The sequence below is a fragment of the Pezoporus occidentalis genome, unplaced genomic scaffold, assembly GCF_034315485.1.
Source record: "Pezoporus occidentalis ecotype Australia unplaced genomic scaffold, CSIRO_AGI_Poc_V1 ctg115, whole genome shotgun sequence".
Classification (NCBI taxonomy): Eukaryota; Metazoa; Chordata; class Aves; order Psittaciformes; family Psittacidae; genus Pezoporus; species Pezoporus occidentalis.
Genome location: NW_026912940.1, coordinates 2,404,919 through 2,428,982, shown reverse-complemented (window position 1 = coordinate 2,428,982; position 24,064 = coordinate 2,404,919). Strand labels below are relative to the sequence as shown.

Genomic DNA, 24,064 nt, shown 5'->3' with positions numbered 1-24,064 from the left:
GATCATTTCCTTTAGGAGATTAATTCAGTCTAATAAGTTCATTATTTGCGCCTGGTCAGTGACCAAGGAATGATAAGCCAGTCTGTGTACTTGTTTCTTTCTCATACACTATTAAAATGACAAGTTTTCCATCCAAGTGTCAAAGTCTGTTCACAACAGCAATACAAGAGAACCAGAGAGACATCCCTGTGAAAATCAAGCACCTGCATTCACAGAGGGATACTGTTAACCTGTTTATAGCATACAAGCAACTGCCTTTTCTATCTTAACAGTTTGAAAATTAGAAATCAGAAGACAGCAAGTGAAGATGTGCCTGTTGCCAATCCCCTCTCCCCTATCCCCAGGTCACAGCCCCTGTGTAGAGTTTTGCCTGTCTTGGTGCAGCCCAAACCCCTATGCCAGCCCAGGCTGCCTTACTACTGTTGCTTTAGAGCACAAGCTGAGAGGAGCAACAGATGGCTGAACTGTGCCATGTGAATCACCCTCTCTCACCAAGCTTGTGAAGTGCAAAGAATCACAAAGCTGAGGTGCAGCACCTCTTTCCCCAGCTGTTGCTTTACCCAGCACTGCAAAACTTTACAATAGCATGTAAGTGACTTCAGAACACAAGTTTGCAAGTGCCCTCCTTTCAGCTGAGATAATCTATTTTTCTTCCTAGTAGCTGGTGCAGCGCTGTTTTGGCTTTAGTCTGAGTACAATGCTAGTAACACACCACCGTTTCAGTTGTTGCTTAGTAGCGCTTACCCTGATCAAGGACTTTTCAGTCTCTCATGCTCTGTCAGTGAGGTGGGGCACAGAAAGCTGGGAAGGAGCAGAGACAGGACACCTGACCTAAACTAGCCAAAGGGGTATTCCATACCACAGCACATCATGCCCAGTATATAAACTGGGGCTAGTCACCTGGAAGGGCAGATCACTGCCCTCAGGATGGGCTGGGCATTAGTCAGTGGGTGGTGAGCAACTGTACTGTACATCACTTGGCTTTTCTTCTTGGGGCTTATTCTTCTCTCTCTCCCCTTTTCATTATAATTATTATTACTACTATTATTATTAAGTTTTACTTCAATTATTAAACTGTTACCTCAGCCCACGGGTTTTACCTTTTTTTCCCCTGATTCTGCTCGCTGTCCTACTGTGGGGGCACGGGAGTGCATGAGCAGCTGCGTGGTACTTAGTTACCACCTGGGGTTAAGCCACTACCGTACTTTCTGGATGGAAGGCTTCACGAATTTGCGTATCACCCTCTCACAGAGGCCATACTAACCTTCTCTGTATCATTCCAATTTTAGTATACGTGCTGCCAAAGCTAGCAAGAAACTTTTAAGGCAGATTAGTAGCACTCACCTGCCACAATACACCTGAGTCAACACTTGGCACAATGATGCCTCCCATGCTCTTCTGTGCAGAAACTCTGCTTTTAGAGCCAGACATAGCATAACTTTACTAGCACAGCACTGTGTCATCTAACTAGCCTCAGTGAGATTATGGTTCAATGACATTTTCTCTGATAGCCCTCATCTCTCCTTGACAAGCCCCAATCCTTCAAAAAGAAAGTATCACCAGGATCTCATTTACAATGCAACCATACAAGTGTCTTCACCAGCTACCTGACAGTTCACTGGTACAAGGGCAACAAGAGCATCTTAAAACTACTTTGCAAAGGAAAACAAAAGAAAACATTAAAAAAAAAAAAAAGCCACCAAAATAAAACCAAATCATACCCCAAAACCCACCCTCTGCTGAGCAATCGGAAGATAGTGCTCCCAGAGTCCTCAGGCAGCTGTTTGAGAACTAGCCTGGGAACTGCTGCACACCACTGTCACATGTGCATGGTTAAAGCTCAACACTTTTCAATACTAGCCAAAGGGCAAACTCAGTGGCAAATCCAAACAGCTTTTGAAAATTTTCCTCAGTTAGTCTGGGGGGTTTTAACTGATTGGACGGCAACTCTTAGTGGGGTTTCTAACCGTAGTGCCTGAGAGTTCTACCCTTGGAGTGCAAGCCACTGATACTGGGCGCATCTCACACACACCCATAGCAAAGCAAGGATGGCAAATGGCACAGAAATAGACAAGAATGAATTTATTTGTTTTGGCAACGCCGTTCAACACAAACCAAATTCCTCAAGCTCTTGCTCCATATCATTACAAGATACAGAGCCCATCTATTCACCATTCCCTCTGTTTCCAAAGCAGGGGTTTGATGGCAATATCCCCAAGCAGCTTTAGCACTTCCAGCACAAATTTCCATTCTCTTCTTCCCCCAAATCTCAGTAAGTCTATTTCTACATCTGAAATCAGAAGCAGCAAAATATACTTAATAACCAAAATATCTACACTGCTTTAGCAATATAGCTGATTATGGCTTTTAAACTATCATGGAATAAATGTGCTTGAACAAAGTCTTCCTTTTATGTTACGTTATACTTGCGAGTTGCAAAATAAATGCTAGCTACTCCAGAAGCTTTGTTTGTTATTAATTCCCTTAAGTTTAGAAAATTATTTCATTCTAATTAATTTATTTTTTAATCTCATGAGAAAAATGGTTGTCTTCATCTTTCATATGCAAAACAGCTAACAAAAGAACCATTTTTCATCAAGAGGTGGAACTCCAATTAACAGAGATCTTAAATACTTAGGGAGCTGTTATGAATTTTGCCACTGATCAGACAGCTGCATGGGGAAAAAGAATAAGCTTTTCAGGAAAGTTACATAATTAAAAGTAACCCAATTCCTTTTTTGCTGTTGTTTGTTTGTTCCTCCATCTGCTAATCTGGATTAAACATTAAAATGAATGAAATTCAAATGATGCTGAATTTGCTAAGTTTACATCCCTTTTTCATATACTTTTACTGTACTGCCACCAGGTATGAATTCCTAATGCTGTATGGACATATTAAAGCATCACCACATTTTTCATAACTCAGTCTTTTGTACCTGCATTACTATGCAATTAATTTTTCCAAATGTCACATATTCTTTCTTTAAAAATACCACCACCATCACACTCACCAAGACTAAACCACAGAACTATAAAGACTTCAAAACACTGCAGCGAAAGTGTTAAGAAGAAAGTCTGTTCTGAACATCTTGTCTTTTCAAACCTTAGGAAGTTTTCCATCAAGCCTATAACCACCATTTGAACAGAATTTCTTTTGGAAGGATATATAATGGAATCCTTATAAAAATAGCTACTGAAAAAAGCAGTGAGAGGCATAGAGCTCTGCAATATTTATATTATCCATGCAGACAACACAGAGAAGCACCAATGAGGTTAAAAAAATGCAACACAGAGAACAACTGGCAACAGCAGTCGGGTATAAGAGGCCATGAGCAACAAATGGAAAAAAAAAACATCATCTTATAAAGCTGGACACTGACTACTACCCTTGAAAAGGGCAGAATAATAAACTACAGTTATTCCATTTTCACAAATAAAATCCATGTAATACTGATTCTAATACCAAAAACATGTCATACAAGCTAATGAAAAGAAAATTTAACAAGTGCACGCATGGTGCAGCAAGCCAAGAAAGAAATACATTTACATTTGTATTAGCAAGAGCCATTGGCTGTGCAATCTTCGATGCTTTAAAAGCAGAGCAATGAAAAATTACCACAAGTAACTGAAGCATATACATGAGCCCACAGAGCAAGTTAGGGAAATTAACAGGAGGAGATTGCCAACAAAAGCAGAAATGAGTCAGGATGAAAAGAAAGCAAAGATCTTTTACAAATTCTGATCCACTCTCATATCCGAGCTGGCCAGTCCCTCCAGCCATCCCCCTTTCACAAAGGAAAAAAAAACATCTTAAAAACATGGAGGTGGAAACCATGCTCCTCTGTAAACTGGTACAAAGACATATGTGACAACCAAACCAATTTCACTCCAAGCTGCAGAGTCAGGCTGCACCTTACCAATGCTTCTCTTCTAGTATCTGCAAGTTATGCATCAACAAAATAAACTTTTCTAAAATGTTTGTTAACCAAACTGCTTACACAAACCCACTTCAGACTAGTTGTCTCAAGCTATTCCCCCATCACTGTTGCTGTGAGCATTTACTCTTTTGTAATGAAAATAGGTCACTTGCATTGAAACAGTACATTTTGCTTCTAAGTGCAAAACAGAACAGCTCACCTGGCAGCAAGGCTGCCTTTTGACATAATAAGTAAACTGTACATACATATATACCTGTGCACCGAAAACCCTAGAGGTTTGTGTATTCATCACTGAAATCACATGCAGTCAGTCATAGGGAAAAAAGCCTCAAATGCAAAATGGGGAACCTTATTTAAAGTGTAACATGAAAACCACCAAACTGGATGAAACCAACAACCTGTTTTGTCCAGAGTGCCCACAACCCAATGCCAGATGCAAGTTTCACAGAAATCAGAAGAGTGGCATCGCACCGAAAATCTGTGCCCATGCAGGCTTGAAATATCAGAGAGACAATTTAAACCTAAAAATCCCATGAGGTCTAGTACCCTCTTCCAGATCCATCTGTATTAGCCCTGGACATGGCAGTTAAACAAAACTCCACCTTTTGAGGAACTACTACATAATCCTTAGCCTCAGGATTTTGCTGTGGTAGCAAGATCCATTGACTGATTTACACACTGTGAGACCCTCCCCCCCCCCCCCCCTTTTTTTTTAACCAGTAGAGAAAGAAAGTCAAATGCTCCATTTCACAAGTTTCATAATTAAAAACAGAACAAATGCCACCAACGCGCACCCCACGCATACACACTGCCTTCAGGGCCACCTGGAATGGAAAGAAACCCAACAAGAGTTTCTTGAAATCTATCTAAAACACAGCCCCTTAATTCTCATTTATGATTAGATGTACCCAAACTGCTTGACAGATTTTCTTTAAACAACAGTGAGGTTCCCAAAATGAAGTCAAAACATTTGTGAAAAAATACAGTACAATCAAACGCAACCTTCAGCGTTTCATTGTGGATTTACTGAAAAAGAACAAGAAGTGCTCAGCACTTCTATTTTGCAAAGTGAAAGGGGAAGGAACATTTTATCAGGCTCCTGCAGCATAAAACACATTGGACAGGCAAAAGCCATAGCTCTCACCTCCTGTCTTTTTAGTCTGGAACAAAAAGGTGAACATGTGAGGAAGAGAGTTTCCTCAGCTGTACAGGCTTTGCTGAGATGTAAATGTCTCTACTAAGTACCCCCATGTCATCCAAAGAACAAGTTTTGTATAAATTACTCTGATGAAGCAAGCAGCTTGATTTTTCCAAGTCAGAATTCAAAACCCAAGTGTAAAAAAATTTCAGTATGAAAAAAGACTATACTTTTTGTTCCAAAACTTCAGAATGAGACATTTTAATACTATTTAAGCCCTTTCAGTTTCTATTCCTCTAAGCCACTTAAATTCCTGTGAAACAACTCTAGCAAAATAGTTTTATTCATACAAAACCCAGTTCCATGAAAATAGGAGGGATATCATTTTTACACAGTAAAGATCATATAATTACAGGACAGATGCACACACATTAAAAACGGGATAGAACAGAAATTCAGGTACCATGCTGATGGAGTTATAAAAGCCAGTGATTGACTTGCATGTGGCAACTCCAGCCCTGAGCTGAGCTCTACCATCTAGTTCAGTTTTCCACCTCTGATGGGTCAGCAAGGGTCAGATGCACCACCCCAACCACCTGGACAGCCCTTTTTCCACAGTCACACTGTGACAGCAGCAACGAAACAGAACCCTCTTATGTTCTGCTTCTCACTGATGTTGTGCAGAGAAAAGAGGAATTAATTCTCACTAGCCATACTCATCTCTCAGGATGTTTCTCTATGGACAACCAGCATTTTTATGGTACTTTTGTCACCTTCTGTTATGAGAGAAGCCAGGTGACTTGCAAGCCAGGTCCTCCATCTCTTGGACTCAAGCAGACAGTCCCAAGATGATGAGGGGCTGCCAAGTAAGTCTGCTTGACCTCCTTCCTTGGCCGAGGCCACTGAATCTGTGTGGAGAACTGACATTCTTAGAAGGGTATTACACATGGAACACATTGGTTACACAAATATTGGGAGTTTCACATGAAGTGAAACAGCTCCTTCACACTTTACACACGTTCTCCATTGCCCAATATAGATTTGAACGACACGTTCAAAGGATGAAAGGTACACACAGGTTTTTGTTCAAGACAGAGCTCAATTCTTGGAAATAGTCAATGCTCCTTACTTTCAGTCTAAACAAATAATAATATAAATAATGAAGAGTTAAACTGCAAAATACTTTAAAATCATGACAGTAAGTATTAAAAAGCCACCCCTTACCTACTGTTTATTCTGAAAATACTATTAATGTTTTTCACTCACAGAAAGTTTACTACTATAATACCAATATACGTTATAATACTATACATATTATAACACTATAATATATATAATACTAATATACATATATAATACTAATATACATTAGAAACTGTTCTAAGAACATCAGTCTTACAACAGAACTGCAAATAAGGCACCTTTCCCTATAAATCGTTTTTACTACAGGCACCAAACGAAAGAAGTCCAAAAACTAATAGATAACTGAAGAAAATCTAAAAGGAAAAAAACAATTAAAAACAAATTTAAAATTTTAACTTCAGTTCTGGAAATAAAAAACCTTTTCGGAATCCACCAGCAGTAAGGTATGACACATTGTGATACTATTTGTGGCTTCCCAAGCTTCATGAGACCGTTTTCAAATGCAGAAGTCAGATGATCACTGCTGGTGTAATACGGTATGATTAACAAACGTGATGCTCATGTCAGCCACTGCTCACCACACGAACACTTGTTTCCAAGTCCTAAACTTTCATCTACTAAGACTTCAGTGAACTGTTACTGAACTGCATTACACAGACTTCCCCATCCACACAACTGCTGCAGTTGTATTAGCGATGCTATAGCTATTAATGGGACAAAGGGAGAGAGATGGACTGAACACTGCCAAGTAACCACAGCAGGGCTGTGCCCCTGCTCCCTGCTTTTTGCTGTACCATGCAGCTCATGCACTGCGCGACACATACCCCAATTGTACAAGAACAGACCCTGGGACAGCAAATAAGAGGGATGGGGAGTTGCAAAAGACAATCTCAGAAGCACAGCACCCACATGCTTCCAAGTTTCTGCAGTCAGCAATTCACAGCTCTGCCATACAGGCTATCCTAGTTATTTTCATAGGGAAATACCCAGGGCTAGAGAAGAATTTACAAACAAACTAACAATATAAAACCCTATCCCTAGACTTTCATTTTTCCCATGAACTGAAGTGGAAACATCTATGGTACCATTCCAAGCCATCCAAGCTATCTCTGGAATAAGGCTATTTTTATCTACAGAGGACACAAGGGGAAGAAGAAGCCTAAAAAGCCAAATAACCGGAAAGTCTGATCAACAAATGGGAGTTTGAATAACAATAACATAAAGCAAGGAGCTGGTGTTTGCCTGGCATCCAGAGAAGCAACAGACTAAGGATGCTGCTATACAGTTCTTTCCCAAAAGTCTGCAAACATGCAATCAAAACAAGACTCAACCAAATCTTTCTGTATTTGGCAAATGGGAAACAAGAAGTCTGTACTGTTTTGGAGATACGCATGAGAAAGAACAGAAAACATCTCAGCTGAGAATGCTGCAAAGCATTTATGCAATTTTGAGAGGAACGAAGGTGTGATTAGAGGGTTATTTGTACTTCCACCAGCCATTCCTGCTGAACACAAGGGTGCTGCAGAAAGGATACATGAAATCTATTGTGTGAAAGAGCACACACTCGCACTTTCTGCCCTTCCTTTTCTGTCCAGGATCTGCTGCCATCTTTCCCCATTTATGTCCCTCCCCCTGCCTCCCTTATACTATAATATACAAGAAAATTCAATTTAAAAGGGAAGAGCTGATCTGTTTTGTTTTCTGAAACTATGCATAGTGGGATACTTGTGGTAACACCGAACTCTGCTGGCTAGACAGGAATATGCTCTATAGATAGGAATATTCCTATCTATCTGATAGAAGCATGTTAGAAAACAAGTTGTGGATTGGCAAAGCTTCAAATATTTATGCATTGCTAGCATTACAAACATCCACACACCTGGCATCAAGTGGAACCAATGTTCTCTAACTTGCCAGAAAACAGAAATAAACCAACAAAATCCCAAAGTATAAATGATCTTAAGGTCCTTTCCAACCCTAACTATTATATGATTCTATTCTATGATTCTATTCTATGAGTCTACGCTCTTCAAATCAAGACATGTTATAGTACCAAAGTGCACAATTTACAAGAACTTGTGTTCTCCATGACCTCTGAACTACAAAAACAGTAGTTTTGTAGTTCAGTAGAACTACAGTTCAGTAGAACAGTAGAACAGTAGAAACAATATTCCCCAAAGACCCCACCTTAACACCACACCAAGAGAAGAAAATTCACTCTGACACCATCCAGGAAGTAAAATATCTAGACTGATCTTCATAAAGGGGTTGTAAACAGCAAATTGCATGCACAGAAATTAATATTAGACTGCTCTATGGCCAGCTTAATTTTCTACTTAAAGCAAAAACAATAGTACAGAATTAAATCCATGTTTCTAGACTGCAAATGACAAACAATTCATTTCTTTCCTAAGTCTCTTCTTGCAGGGGAACATCCTGCAATGTCTTTTAGTGCATCAAAGTTTTCAGTGAATGAGAAAAGGTTGTTTCACCAGCTTCACCAAAAGGCCACGGAAGATCATTTCTGATCTCAAGTTATAATGTGTAAGGATAAAAAGAGTGCTTATGCATTGTCCAAAATGATAACCTCCAACATACTGACTCTGATGCAGGTTTAGCTTCAATAAGCAACTCTGAAAAGGTGAAGCTTGTGACAGTAAAGCCAAAACCTCCAAATATTTGAGGAAGTTGTTCCAGCAACAGCAGCTTCCTAAGCAGCAGAGCTACAACAGCCAACTTGTCCATTTCATATCCATCTAACACCTTCAAAGTTCCCCATCCTAAGTGGGCTGTATGCAGGCTGTGTACCAACAGGGACTGCTTGAGGAAATTTTGCTGCAGCAGTGTGGAAGGCACGGAGGGATGGGAGGCATGGGCACAGCAACGGTCCCTCAGAGCTGCTGCCTGGGGAGCTCCCACTGCACAGCTACCGCTTACCTGCCTCACTGCATGGCAGGAGGGCTTATACTAGCGAGATGGAAGCAGAAAGCTAGGACTAAGAGTGGCAAGACTGTGTTTTCAGTCTCAAAATAGGCAAATTCAGTTTTTCTTAGTTCAAATCCAAATGTAAGCATGTCCAGACCACCTCTTCTGCTGTTCACCACAGGGCTTGCACCAATCACAGGTCTTTTTATTGTGTTTCTATTAATAGCTTTCAAAAGTTAGACAGAGGTTCGTAATCACAGAGTCCCGTTTTCTTAATCTCTTACTCATACAAATAAGGAAACGAATAAGGAAAAATATTTTTATCAGAAACAGGTATCAAAAGACAAGATGCTGGAAAAATGCTGAACATTTAAGGAGCTCACGCATTTTTAGGGAAGCCAGCAGCAGCAAACAGTGATAAAAGACAATAAATCTGATAAAACATAGCCACTCAAAACTTTTCAAATCCCAGGCTAGTAAAGTTCCGTGAGAAGTTTGGTCACTTCCGTACCTGCAGGCCCTCTGCGACCCACTGGCCTACCCCTGTGCCATGCACTTCAACAAGGGACAAGGAGAAGAAAACCAGATCACAAGTCATGCACATTTAAATGAAACACAGTTCTGGAAGTGACTCTACACAGGAAGCAGAGGTGTTTTTTCTGCCAAATTCTTGTGGGGCCTGGTCCCTCCCAGCCGCCAGGGCTGCAGCACCAGCCAGGAGCCTGGCTCTGGCAAAAACCAGATGCCATGTATGCTGACTGTGGATTGACTGCTCTCCACCAACCAAAACTGTGCTGCAGTGGAGTGTCTGCTACTCTTCCTGTCAGCTCCAGCCTGGCTCATCAGAAATGCAGTGATGCACACCAGGAGGCATTTTTTTCACAAAAGTGCCTGGATATGCATAGGTGGACTCGATGTCCAAAGCCAAACACAGATGTAATGCAGGACTAACTCGGGTCTCAATCCTTCCCAAAGTAGAATACATCAACCAAGCTCACCCAAGAAGCTGTTCCAATGGGAAGTAACAAACCAACAAGGAATCCAACAAAGCCTTTATGAATGGGCACACTGGGGCAATGCAAGAAAGAAACCATCCTTCAGTTTCTATCTCAGGCATGTTTGCCATTTCATTAGACACATGACAACTTAAGACAGATGTATCAACATCTGCCACTGGTTTAGCAAACTACAGTCAGCAAAACACACCAGAAAAATGAAAAGCAGTGCAACAGTGCTCCGTAAATCTGTAAAGGGATCTAGCCAATACTCCTAGGTGGTTACCCAAATCTTCAAATATTTTTGTCCTTCTGGGAAACTAATAATTTCTGTTATTTTAGATAGTTCTCAGCAATAGAAGGAGAAATACAATTAAGAACTAGCCCCATGTAATACATAGAAAAGAAAAATCCATTTCAAGATCTCCTCAAAGTACTACTAGAAGAGAAAATCCCTATACCTACTGTCCTGCATTAAGCAGTAGCAGTCATTTTTCTCCTTCTTAGTAGCTGGTGTAGTGCTGTGGTTTTGACTTTCAGCCTGGGAACAGCATTGATAACACCAATGGTTTTAGTTGTTGCTCAGTATGTTTACTCTGACCAAGGACTTCCTGAGTCTCATGCTCCTCCAGGGAGGAGAGGAAGCCAGGAGGGAGTAGAGACAGGACACCTGACCCAAACTAGCCAAAGAGGTATTCCATACCACAGCATGTCATGCCCACTATATAAACTGGGGGCAGTTACCCATAAGGGTTAGATCACTGCTCGGGTCAGGCTGGGTATCGGTCAGCGGGTGGTGAGCGGTTGTATTCTCTTCCCTTGTTATTTCCTTATCATTATTGTTGGTGGTAGCAGCAGTGATTTGTGTTATACCTTAATTACTGGACTGTTTTTATCTCAACCCATGGGAGTTACATTCTTTTGATTCTCCTCCCCATCCCTCCAGGAGCGTGGGAAGGAAGGAGGGGGAATGGGCGAGCAGCTACGTGGTTCTGGGTTGCCGGCTGGGCTTAAAACCATGACAACCTACACAGTTCAGTCATGAGTCAGAAAACTGGAAGGGCACTGACTTACATAGTTACTTAACCAAGTTTGTGCCTATAAATAGATTTCAAGGTTGCTTGAAACTGTATTGCCAACAGAACTGTAAATATTTAAAAAAAACCACATTACACTAAAGTACAGATTTTTCCAATCCAAGGAGTTTTTTCATTATAACACTATGTATCAGTGCTAGTTCACCCCTGAAATTCATTTTAAGTGACATGATATATGCTTCAGTTATAAGAACCAGATAAAAATCCAAGGGTTGCTTCTTGTTTGGCATGACTATTAATTTTTAAGAATACACATCCAATCCAATTAAAATTAAATAATTCACATTATTTTATTATTATTATTATTATTATTATTATTACATCTTACAGATTAACTTCACCCTGAATTGCAGTAGCAATTCAGGTAACTGTAAGCAGAAGTTCCTTTTTATATACAAATACTGCAAGGTTGCTTTTAAAAAAAAAAAAAAATAAGAAAAGGTCTTCTATACATGGAGGCCAATGTAATTCAGAATTCCTGGTTTGAGTCAAATGTCCAATCTCAAATGATACAACACTGACTCAGCCATCCAAACACATAGGTTCACATCACAAAACTCCTCCCTGTTATGTTTATGCAGGATGCTCTAGTGAAGTTGTAAAGCTAAATTATTTGATGTAATTAACTGTGCTCAGCAGAGGAGAATCTGTCTGTTCAATGATCATCTTCCTTGGGATATTTTTACAATACACTCTTCCACTCTGTGCTCAATTCACCCCTAAGCTGCTTATGCAGATACTAAACAGAACATGTGATTCATTTGTGTATCCTTATTCTTTTAAAACATCTCATAAAGACAAACAATAGGTCAATTTGCCCTTACAGAATCACACCTTATGAACATTGTAATTCCTTCAATTAATCCCATTCCTAGAGGCAGGAGTAATACTGGCCAACTATCTGGTTCCAGTCATATTTCATTAGTATCAACTGACACAGTTTCTCTTAGTTGTGGACTTCAGTTATGTAAGATGGGTGGAAAGCAAAACCTCTGTCACCCAAAGATTATTTCTAGACATATTATCTCCACCATCAGAAGAATTCCCCTTGGAATTTGTTACTATGACAATGTGGTGATCTGATGATGGAGGAGAAGATTTACATTTTCTATCCGTTGCTGAAGTCTGTACACATAAGAAAGCAATCACTAACATTTGGGATTACATTTTTTTCCAAATGTACTTCTTGTGAATACATTAGAAATATATTTGAAAAAAAATACATATATATTTCACCATGTAACTGCCAATGCATAATTAAATTGACAGTCACTGATGGCCTAGACTAGCCTCATGTTGATGTTTCACCAGTCATTAGTAGATGAATAAATAAATATTTTAGAAGACCATGGGAAGATTAAGTTTTATGTAACAGCAGAACTGCTGAATGATAGCCAGCTAAAAATAATAGCTAGACAACAATTTCTTCATACAAAACCTGGCCTCCTTTGGGCCTCTCTTTGCAAGGCATTTGCTGCTGCAGACACGCAAGCTCTTTGTTTTATGATACAGTCATTACAATGAAGACTCAAAACTGCTTGGAAGTACAAGCAGTGCAGCAGCAGCCCTGACATTCTACAGCTTCCAAAGAGAGGACGTTTCCCAGTTGGTTTTGGGACTCACTTGCAGGCATTTCAGAAGCACCCTTCCCCTCCCCTGCTCAGGAGACAACTGGGCATTGGTGAGAGCAGGCAATCTTTCAAAACACTTTCCTGAATCGAATCCCATGTTCTTTGGCATGTGTCAGTACATGTCTTCTCTCCCACACATGGAAACATGCTGCAAGGTTCTGGCCACCCCACCCCGTTAGAAGAGGGCAGCATGGCTTTTGCCCAAGATCTGCGGCTATGCAGGCATCCTTTGCAACAGGCAGTGAGGATGAGGATGGGAGAGTGGCAGGCACATGGCTGTGCAGGATGCTGGGCAGCCATCCCGGGCAGGCTCCCTGACACCCAGTGCCCAATGGGGCATCTCTGTGGGCTTGTCCCTGCAAGGACTGCTCGTGCCAGCACTGCTGCTGCATCACTGAGAATCACAGACTGGTTTGGGCTGGAAAAGTCCTTAAGATCATCTAGTTCCAATCCCCCTGCCATGGGCAGGGACGCCTCACTCTAGACCATGTCACCCAAGACTCTGTCTAACCTGGTCTTGAACACTGCCAGGGATGGAGCATTCACAATTTCCTTGGGCAACCCATTCCAGTGCCTCACCACCGTTACAGTAAAGAACTTCCTCCTTATATCCAATCTAAACTTCCTCTGTTTAAGTTTTAACCCGTTACCCCTTGTCCTATCACTACAGTTACTAATGAAGAGTCCCTCCCCAGCATCCCTATAGGCCCCCTTCAGATACTGGAAGGCTGCTATGATGTCTCCACGCAGCCTTCTCTTCTCCAGGCTGAACAGCCCCAACTTTCTCAGCCTGTCTTACTATGGGAGGTGTTCCCTGGGCAGTGTTGGCCCACAGGTGATCCTGGAGGGGCCGAGGGACAACAAGAGCTGGTTTTCTGCCTGGCTGCAGTGACATAGGGACGTGGCAGAATCTTTCATTTGCTTTGCATTTGTTTTGATATAGCTGTGGCTAATGAAAGCAAAGGAAGAGAGCAGATTCCTACAACCCTACCTAGAAAAGCCGGATGACAGCTCCTGCAAGCAGCCTCTGCCAGCAAACTGCATAGCAGTTCTGGCAAACCCAGCAAAGGTCACTTCAAGATCCTCCTGATTTCAGCTGTGTGTCTGCTGAAATTTTTGCTTGTGGGGATTACAAGGGATCAAAATCCCTCTATTTCCATGTCAGATTCGCATCACACTTTTACTTGACAGGAGAACCTCTGAATAAATCTGGATGGGCATAATTAAAATACTCTTTAAAAGGTTACAAATGATAGAGGCTCTGGGCACAAGCTTTGTTCAAACACGCAAATTACAATTTTAACGCCTTTGTTCAGTTATTTATCTGTCCTGCAAAGCACAGCAGCACTGGGATCGAAACGGGAGCCAGGAAAAAGGCACAGTGGAAAAAGAACCCTTCTAGAGGTGGCTCTTCGGCAATCTGTCTCTCGCAGGTGTACGCCAGCCAGCGCTGCGGCTGCGCTGCCTCAGGACACCCCAGCTGCCGCTCGCCTCAGAACGCGAGGCCCGGCGCGGGATCCCCGCGTTCAAAACGGGCCGTGCGGCAGCGGCCGCCGCGCGGGGTCACCGTCACCACGGCAACGGCGCGCGCCCGGACCTCCCGTCAGGCAGCGCCGCGCGGCCCCGTGATGCAACTGCACCGGCCTGGGCTACGCGTTGCCAGGGTGACGCCCGCGTTGCTATGGCTACCATCACGCTCTTCGGGCAGGATGGGCGGGCGGGCGCCGGCGGCCTCTCCCGCGCCAGCCCCACGGCCTCGTCCTCCTCCCCTCCCCAGCCTCAACTCGAGCGATGACATGGCTCGGGCTGAAACTCATCAACTCCCATTCTCCTCCGTCCCCGAACCCCACTTCTTAGTCCAGGTGGTGCTGCTGATCGCTGCCATGGCCGGGTCAGACCCCTCCGGATGTGTGGGGTGCCACGCTGCGCAGCCCATCACAGGCCTGTCTGACCCAGTCGTGACCGAGCCAACAACATCGGGAAAAAGTGACGAAAATTTCTTCACACAGCGAGAGAAGCAGTTGTGTCAAAACCCACTGTTTGCTCCTGGCTTGGCAGGCAGCAGCTGTAGATAAACTCTCTTCCTTTGCTAACATTAGCCGCGGCCACATCAAAACAAATGCAAAGCAAAGGAAAGAGTCCACTGCATGCCTTTGTCACTGCAGACAGGCAGAGAAACAGCTCTTGCTGTCCCCAGGGTCCTCTAGGATCACCCATGGCTGGCACTGCCCCGGGAGCAGTACCTGTGACAGAGGATGTCTGCCATCCGGGCACAGGCTCTTGTGGAAACCCAGCAGTTGCACAACCAGTCCTGTATTGCACCTGGGGGGGGAAAACGAGCCCATCTCCTCCAACCAAGGGTACTGTGCTTTCACCTACAGCCAAGGGGATCACTGGACACTTCAGAGCTCTCCACTGGCTTATATGCATTTTAATCACAGGTGTTCTCCTGCTAAAGGCTCCATAGCTCACGAGTGGCAAGCTTAGCTCCGGACTCACTGCCATGCAGGGGAACAGGATGGGCAGTTAAGGTGCCCAGACACACACTGAGCGAGGCCAGGCTGGTGCCACTGCTCCCCAGATTTCTTCACCAGCACATTTCCAAACTGCATCACTTAATTACATTTAATGTCTTACCCAAGATTCATATGCAACACTGGATGAAAACATTTAGAGTTGTAAAATGCATCTAGTTCTTACCTTTGATAAGCCTGAGATGTGGGAGGTGTACTGAACACATGCGAATATGGGTGATAGGGTGTCTTTTTCAAAGCCTGAATAAGATTTTGTCTATATTCTGGGTCTATACACCACAAGGACCCCTTTCCAATACTCTGCAAAGAAAAAAGAATTAAAAAAAAAATCAAATATTTGATCTACTGGCATAGCCTTATTTATTCAGCAGTATTTGTCAGGAAAAGCAGTGGGTTTGGGGTTTTTGTCTGACAGAAGGGAACATAGTTTGCTTACCAGAGATTACTGCTCCATTAATAACGTATTGCGACTGTATGGTCTAAATCCCACTTCAGGGAGGGGGAAAAGTAAGAATGAATGTCTGGTTGCCCCCCCCACCCCCCACTGCTACTAGTTAATATGATTTAATAACACCTGGCAATTTCCCCATCACCCCATATTGGAAAAATAAGAAGCTGAAGACACTGAGTTACTATTAGATGGAAACTGAAGAAAAAGAGATTCTTTTTCAAAGTGATTTTCTATTCCTTTTGCTGATACTAACAAAAAACAGGGCTAAAAAAAGGAGGGGTTTAAACACCCTAGCAACTGTTTTAAAAATAAAAGGACTTAATCCTTCAACCCACATGACATCAGTGCTATTATACAAGAGGAAATTAATCATCTTTTCTCCCTTAAAGGCAAAAAAATACCCCAAAACAACAACAACAACAGTCAAAAAGCCCACAGTATAATCATGTTTTAAATCATTTAAGGATGCTGTGAAATTGTGATCGGTTGAAACAACAGTTACTGTAATTACCCTTTCTGGACACACAGAGCAACTCAAGCAGTCAATCTGTAATGTGAGGACTACACTAAAATCCAGTATTTATTCTGCAGTTACAAGCAGTGCAATTTCAGTTCTTATCTCAATCCCATCAGAGGTCAGGGTGCAGATATTTTGAATTGTTTTGTCTGAGTTCTCAAACAGAAAAATTACTTTTCCCTCATATTCCACTAGGAAACCATACAAGATGATAGCTCAGGAGCAGCCTTGGTCTGCTTGAGCACACTTAACAATAAACACCAATCCTAACTGTTGACTGAACTCCACTGGCAGTCTTTCAAGGCATTAGGATAAGGTTTTTAGTTGATGTTTTCTGGAACAGGCAGGGGAGGCTGCACTACCACCTCTAGCCACTTTTCAGCCCAGGACTATCCCCTTCTCCAACTCCAACTTCTGTAAGTGGAGCAAGGCTTTCAGTTTCATGTGTTGAAGAACAAGCACGCACACACACAAACCCACACCAAAAGCGGGATACTATTTTCTAGAGCCACAAGGAAGACCAAAACTGGACACTTGCTTCCTTTCAAAAACTTGTCATATTTGTGGAGCCGTACCAACTTGTAAGTGCTCCTCTACTGCACAGACTGCTTTAGGATGCGATACACAGCACAATGTGCAAAGTGCTTACAGATCTCTTTCCAAGCTTAAAGACAGCAAATCAGCTGTAAATTCTCCACCCCCCCCCCAAAAAATGGAAAAATGGATGGCTGTGTGAGAGCATCTGGCCAAGTTCACAGCACTGTCAGACTTGGCTTTAAAGAAAAGGTGAGGGGCTGGCACAACATACAGGAGCTGCAAACACTTTCTGTCAGACACAAGCACATCTGATGGAGGACATGAAGAGGGAGCCACCTTCTCCACACTGTTCTGGTGGAACCAGGAACATGGGGTGAAGCCTCTCCAGGGTAGCAAGGCTCAAGCCCATCTCAACCCTTTCTCTGAAGGGCGCCCTACCAGAAGGCCACTGAAGAGTCTATGGGGAGACATCTCCCTGTTCTTGACCTGAAGTGGTGCCCTTGCATGGTCAAAAAAGCATAGATTCAAGGGGCTAGAGAACATGAGCAAGCAAGACTCTTGGGCTTTTATCTCGGTAAAACACTACAGCAGATGACTGAATGATCTGCTGCTGGTGTCAGTGTTAGAAGCTGTGTGCCACATACCTCAAACCAGCTTACAAAAAGGAGGTTGTTGTGTTTAGCCCTTTCAAATACGGGACAATGAGCCAGAGACTTGACATAAGCCTAGTAAGTGACTTTTTAGGCAAAGGACTGAGTCAAAAATAGAATCCAAACCTCTCAAATTCCACTTCTATGCTCCATCCAAGAGCCACAGCAAGAACAACGTAAAATTTCCTTTTAAGCAAGCAATGTGCAAAACTAGGAACATTTTTCAGGAGAAAACCTTTGCTGGATTCCTTATTCCTTACAGCATGGGATAAGCTTTAAAAAAAAGCTATGCTTAAATACCATCTACCTTATTTGTACTTACTGGAACACAGCTTATTGTTTCCAAACTTCCCTAAGGTTTGGGGTTTTTTTTCTCATTTACTTCCAAGACAGACTTTTCATCTGCCTTGAAAAGATTACTCCCCAAAACTCATCAGAGTTAGTTCAAGTTGAGGACCTTGCAAGATGAAGTCACTACTGAAGAGTAACTTCAAAACCTTTCATTATTGTTAAGTTAAATTTGTTTGGCTTGCCCATATTCTTGCAAAAGCCAAAAATAATCTCACTGAAAACCAGAAACTCTCTCACACAAGAAGTATTGAGAACAATTACACTCCTTGTTAAATGAAACACTGGGAAGGCAGATTTGCCCTATTTTCACTGCAACTGAGCTGATTTATAATTTAGCACTGCAGTTTAAGATAATGCTCTCCAACCATGCAAAGTTCCCTTTCTCAGATTGTTACTTTAGGTTTTCCACAATCACACATTAGAACATAAATAAAAAGAAAACTGAAGTGCCATTCAGTTAAGAATCCTCCTTGACTGGCAGAGGTGTGAAGACCTCCGTTAACTGTCTGTTTAGATGTGTCATTAGTACTCCCATATACAGAGCAATCACAGGAAAGGAAATCATTGGAACTCAGACCCATCAGTTAGTGATTAATTTCCATTTTATGACATTTGGCATGCTGCTTCACTACCTCCTCCAAGCCAAAAGTCAATAGTGGCTCCAGTCAAAAACCAGTACGGAAGAAGGGGAAAAAACAAAATCCCTGGATTACATTTGTCTCCCAGGCAACAAGTGACTGAAGAGTGGATAACAGCCCCCTGACCATCACAGCACTGGAGTACTTTCAGACTTCCCGACATGCCACCTCCCTCCCTTCCTTTCTTTCCTCCCTCCTGCCAATCACAGGTTACTACTGCTACATTCATGTTTAAGGTTATTAAAAACAAGGGGAGTGTTACTATAAATCCCCTTCACCTTGTCCTAGAGTAGACTACAGGTGCACAGCTATTTCAGAGGTACTGATGGAGAGAGGAAGCAACACGTACAAGTTACCCCATAAAAGTTTATGACTGAATACTCTTTAAAAAAAAATCACAATTATGTTTTCTATTCAGAAATCACTATGCCTTTTCCTGTCACTTATTAATATATACACAGATAGTGTATCAGAATATTGTGTACTATATCCCAACTTCCTAATTCGTTTGTTCTTTCTCAACTCAAATATACAAACCTGATTCCCCCCTCCGACAATTAAAACCAGTGCATTGCCATGAAAAGGTACATGATACACTCCGTGTCCAACTGTTTTTTCTCCCAATGGGCTGCATGCAAAAGTTTTTAAATCCTAGTTTACACAACCTGTTAGAATCCAAATAAAAACATTCAGTCATCTTTTAGTAGAAATGAAAAAAGAAGTTAGAAATTTTAAGATAAAAGAATAGAAATGCTGCTTGTCAGCTCTTTCAGTGGTTACAGCTGGGGATAGCAGCATTATCTTCTACTAAAACTCATTATAAACCTTGCAACTAACTGCCTGGTCTTACATATCACCTATCATTTTATTGAGCCCAAAGATCAATTAAAAAAATTGTGTGTTGAGCTCTTTCCAAGATCAATGGCTGGGAAAAAATACATAACCTGTTTGCATAGAAAATTCCAGAAAATGTTTATTTGAGGGATTTTGTTCCCTGGTTATTTCAAAACAGACTTGAAATGTGTTAGGAATGCAACTTTTTTCCAGGGTTGTTCTTTTCATTGCTGTACAAACAGTCTGCCCAAAATAAAGCTTTGGGAAGAGAGCAGATACAGGAACCACAGAACAGGGCTCAGAGGGAAAAAAGTACAATTTCTAATTGTTCTTTGTGAAGCTATGCTTACACATACGCTTTGAATCCACATGGGACTGTGCTGAAACCAGTTAGGAGCAGCTCTAGGAACCCACATCTCTTGCAGCAGCATCACCACTAAGAGGGTCTCTAAAGCAACTGACCCCTAAGGGAACATCCCCCAAAAGGGATGTAGAGGATGAAGGGGTCTGAACTGCTCCTGCTGCTTCCCCAGTCCTTGCTGCACTGTTCTCCCTGCCCCTTTGCATGTGCTCGGCCCTTCTTCCACAAGCCCATTTCAGTTACTTTCCACGAAGAAAACTATTTTGCTGGTACAATTTTGTTATTTAAACTCATTAAAGCTGGGTCACATGAAGGGTCTGATGAGCACCCAGTGCTGCTGGAAAATGGAGGACAGATGAGGGGATCCAGGGAGGGGAATGTGAGCTCTCCCCTTCTGTTGCAAGAGCTGTGGTGACACCTCAATGCAGCTCCTGGAACAGCACATTGACAAAGGAAAATTAGGACTCTCTGGACACAAAGCAGTTTGGAAGAGGAATGGGAAAACCAGTAGTTTACATAGAGCAGGGGTACACTGGAGAGCCAGGGTGAGGTGGGCAGCAAGGCTGACAAACACGTCCCCAAGAGCAAGACCAGGAGAGCCATGCACTAGGCTCTTACCAGAGACACTGAGATGCTGGGCACTGACACAGGACTAGGCTCGGAGGCTGAGAGGAGATGAACCAGAACAGGAGACTCACAACTGTGTGAGCAACCCAGCAGCTCTGCGCAGGCACCAGCAAGCTACAGCAGAAGGTAAGAATTATTACACTGAGCTCTCTGAGTTAAGGACCACAGTACTTCAAACAACAGATCTATCCTTTTTCTTCTCCACTGCCAGACCAGGACAGGATGTGTGGCCATGGCTAGGGTCTCCTGAACCAAAAGTGTCAGCGTATGAATTAGGCATATGGCAGCTACTCAGGCTGAAGTGATGTAGCATACCACTTTAGTACCCTGCCTGAGAAATGTGCCATACTTGTTACAGGGATGCTTTAGGAACTAAAAGCAAACAGAAAAAGCAGAAATTTCTCATTACTTGAAAAAAAAAGGCAATTTCAACTAGCCTCTGGAATCCCAAACTATCAAATCTTGAAATCACACCATTGTGACTTATCAGTCCCTGCCTAGCTCAGTGCAAGTTGTTGCAGTCGTTAACACAGGACCTGCAAGTAACAGTAAGGACACCTTCTGCAGTGATGAGGAACCTTCTGGGGTCAGTACTCACCATTACTGATCTAAGGGTTTGCTCTCATGGATGAAACCTACTATTACAGAAAATTATCTCTTTGCAAGTAACAGTGGAGAGATTACTGGGTATCACAGGTTCTTACTCTAATGAAATATTTATCCTGAGCTCATTGTGCTCAGTTACTCTGCAAGAACAGGTTTCAAGCAAACCCTTCACATAGATTCACCACCAAGTTTATCCATGGGAACATCATACGTTCAAGTATGCCATGAGAGCACAGAAGTGTTTCTATAGGTTCAAAAATAACTGAATGATAGAAATATCCATGATGTAACAACAATTTAAAACAACCATTTGAGTAACTACAGCCAGCACCAAAACCTGAAAAAATAAATGTTTCAGACCAGAAATAGATTTCTGTGTGTAAGGTAAAAGTGAGAATAACATTTCCCAACTTCTGTATCTGCACCACATCGTATGTGGCAGCATGAACTCATCAGCCTCCTCTTCACCGACACCACATGCCTGGAGCCACTGCTGAGGGCTCCCACCTGCGCATGAAGATGCTGGGGTGGTGAAAGCACACCCAGGGCTGTCAGGCAGAAAGGACCTTCACGAGAACAGGCACCATGAAAACGTCTACCCCCAGAAAGAGCAGGGTCCTTCACATACCACCCAACACCGCCGTCACCCAAAACAGAGCAATTCTGGAAACCCTGACTAACGCAGTTTTCTGACTGGTTCCCAGGGACAGCAAGTGAACAGCAAGAACTTCTGAAGACAAATTCTGCTCTTCTCACCTTATGAAAAAATCTGTTTCATTAAAACTGAGGGATTTTTGTGAGGAGATGGAGAGGCAGGAGAAAGGGAAGTAAAATGCTTCATGACACCCTGCCTTCAGCTCTGAAAATGACCATGAGGAACATAATAATCACTCCAGAATCCCCCTCAGGATAGAACGGCTTGCATAAACAACGTCCTTGCACTATGCAGAGGCACCAGCCAAGTGACTTCAAAACCATCCCACAATACAACACAGATTACACATCCTTCTCCAAATATGCTGCTGCTCTTGAAGATTTGCAAACATCATGCGGGCAACTGTGGGAAACAAGTGGCTTATGATGACAAAATTCACCCAGACTAAAAAATGCAGGTCTACTGCAGTCACTGATGCCATCCTCAATCAGTGCTGCAACAGGGAGGGCAAAGAGGCTTTTCAGTATCAAAAGAGAACTTGAGCAACCAGGAGTGCTACTCAAAGGTCAGCTTTGTGCTCTTCACTTGCAGACAGTGATGCAGAGAAGCGTGCACCTTACTTTTTCAGTTCAGCTACCTACCCCCCACATTAGAATCACGCTCCTCTAAATGAAGGGCATCACTGATAAAATAGGACCAACTCAGAATTCATTTAATTTACATGAATTCAACTCCATTTACATGAGGCAGAATGAGCATACTAGTATCAAAACTGGGAAAAGGTACTATATATAACAAATTTTAAACTATTTATCTGGCAAATGCTTAGAAGTATTCAAGATTAAGATGCCAAAGTTGGTCCACTGGTCTGTTTAAAACACTGTTGTTATCTTTACCCATCAGTATTTCAAGTTATCAAGACAGACATCATCTTGCTTGTTCTGCTAGCCTACATTGGTTCTGCAGTTTTAAATAGTTTTTATGAGTGGTCACAGATAATAGTAAACCTTTATCCTCCCTAACAGCTATGTACCTTGCAGATGAGGCTCCCTTTTTAAACAAATGAAGTAATTTGCAGAAAGACACAAACAGAGCATTTAAATCATTTGAGGTCAGCTGGTTTAAAAAAGAAAATACAACTGCTAAGGAATTCTTAAAGAAAGAAAAACAAAGCCACTGCCAAGGATTGTTATTATTATAAAACACATTCCTTAGATCCACTGTAATCTCACATAAAAATTACAAATAACTATTCATGAAGTTTAAGAGTAGATTTTCTTCATTCTCTTCCAACATTTGTAGCACAGATCAGTGAAATTCTAAACAGCCTGTTTTAAGGAATTGTACTATCGACCTTAACAGCCATTTTAATGACAGTAACAACTGTATGGCAAGCATTTAATTTTCAGAAACCCTCACATAAAATCCCCCTTTTACCTATGAACTCAAAAGAGTAAGGAACTTCCCCTGCCCTTCCAAGAAAAGTTGGTAGTGTTATGTGACAGCTTGACAAGAGGAGAAAATTAAAGTATCATTTGCATGCAGCGTAACAAAACCCTCACACCCACCTCTCCTGCATGTTTTCAGGTCTTTTTTCAATAAACTAGCAGTCACAGCCCAAGCACAAAGCTGAAAAAGAGCTCTGACTAGCTAAAACATAATTACATAACCACAAATGTATGCTCATTTAATGAATGAAATTAAAGGTCTGATGGGAAGGCTTGTTGGAGTATAGTGTTCAACCCAAGTAAACTGGCTGCATCAAGAAATCACCAGCTCTTCTGAAGAAAACAAAAAGTTGGGGCTTTTTAAATCTTATTTTGCTCCAAGTAAAAACATCCATTAGTTCAAATCACACGGGTCCAAGTCCCTGCTTTCATGCTCATCTCTTGATAATTTAACTCACTTGCTCAATGAGCGACTCCAGACACTAACACAGCCACCAACCTTTTAAACCCCTAGTTTGCCTTTGGGAAAGCGGCCCGATTCTGCCCCAGATAGCATAGGGGCATTGAGCATTTCCAGGCCCCTGGTCTGGAACCAAAACAGGGTAAGTAACTTCACTGAGAAGTATGGTTATAGTGGAAAAGGACTACTTATCCTTGAAATGAAATAAAACAAAAACCCCAAACCAAAAAGGAAGCCAAGCATGCAAATAAACAATGCTACAGGATTAATGAGGCTAGGCTAGAGATGGGAAGTTACAGCTGGAGAAAAGGAAAGGCTGTGGTATTCCACAGTCAAAAAAGAATCCAAAACAACAAAACCAACCCTGTTTCACAGGCAAGATACAATGCAAGATCCTGCAACACAAGAAAGTGCTACCACTGTGCAGTGGTCTTCCAATGTTAAACAAGCTCAAGTCTCACCAGCACAAGACACAGAATCATAGAATCATAGAATCATAGAATCATAGAATCATAGAATAGTGAGGGT

At 42.1% G+C, this 24,064-nt stretch overlaps 1 protein-coding gene and 1 non-coding gene across 10 annotated transcripts in view; both read right to left on the bottom strand.

Annotated features, from left to right (window-relative positions):
• The window catches only part of FOXN3 (forkhead box N3), a 216,955-nt gene that overhangs the window by 99,364 nt on the left and 93,527 nt on the right, over positions 1 to 24,064 (bottom strand). For all 9 annotated transcript variants that reach the window (XM_062638632.1, XM_062638641.1, XM_062638623.1 and 6 more), the window contains exon 3: positions 15,568 to 15,701. In XM_062638632.1, the coding sequence (XP_062494616.1) occupies positions 15,568 to 15,701 (134 nt within the window). The remainder of the gene's footprint in view (positions 1 to 15,567; positions 15,702 to 24,064) is intronic.
• Positions 1,207 to 1,313, bottom strand: LOC134174271 (U6 spliceosomal RNA). The gene has a single exon (XR_009968585.1). It is a non-coding gene; the product is annotated as a U6 spliceosomal RNA (small nuclear RNA).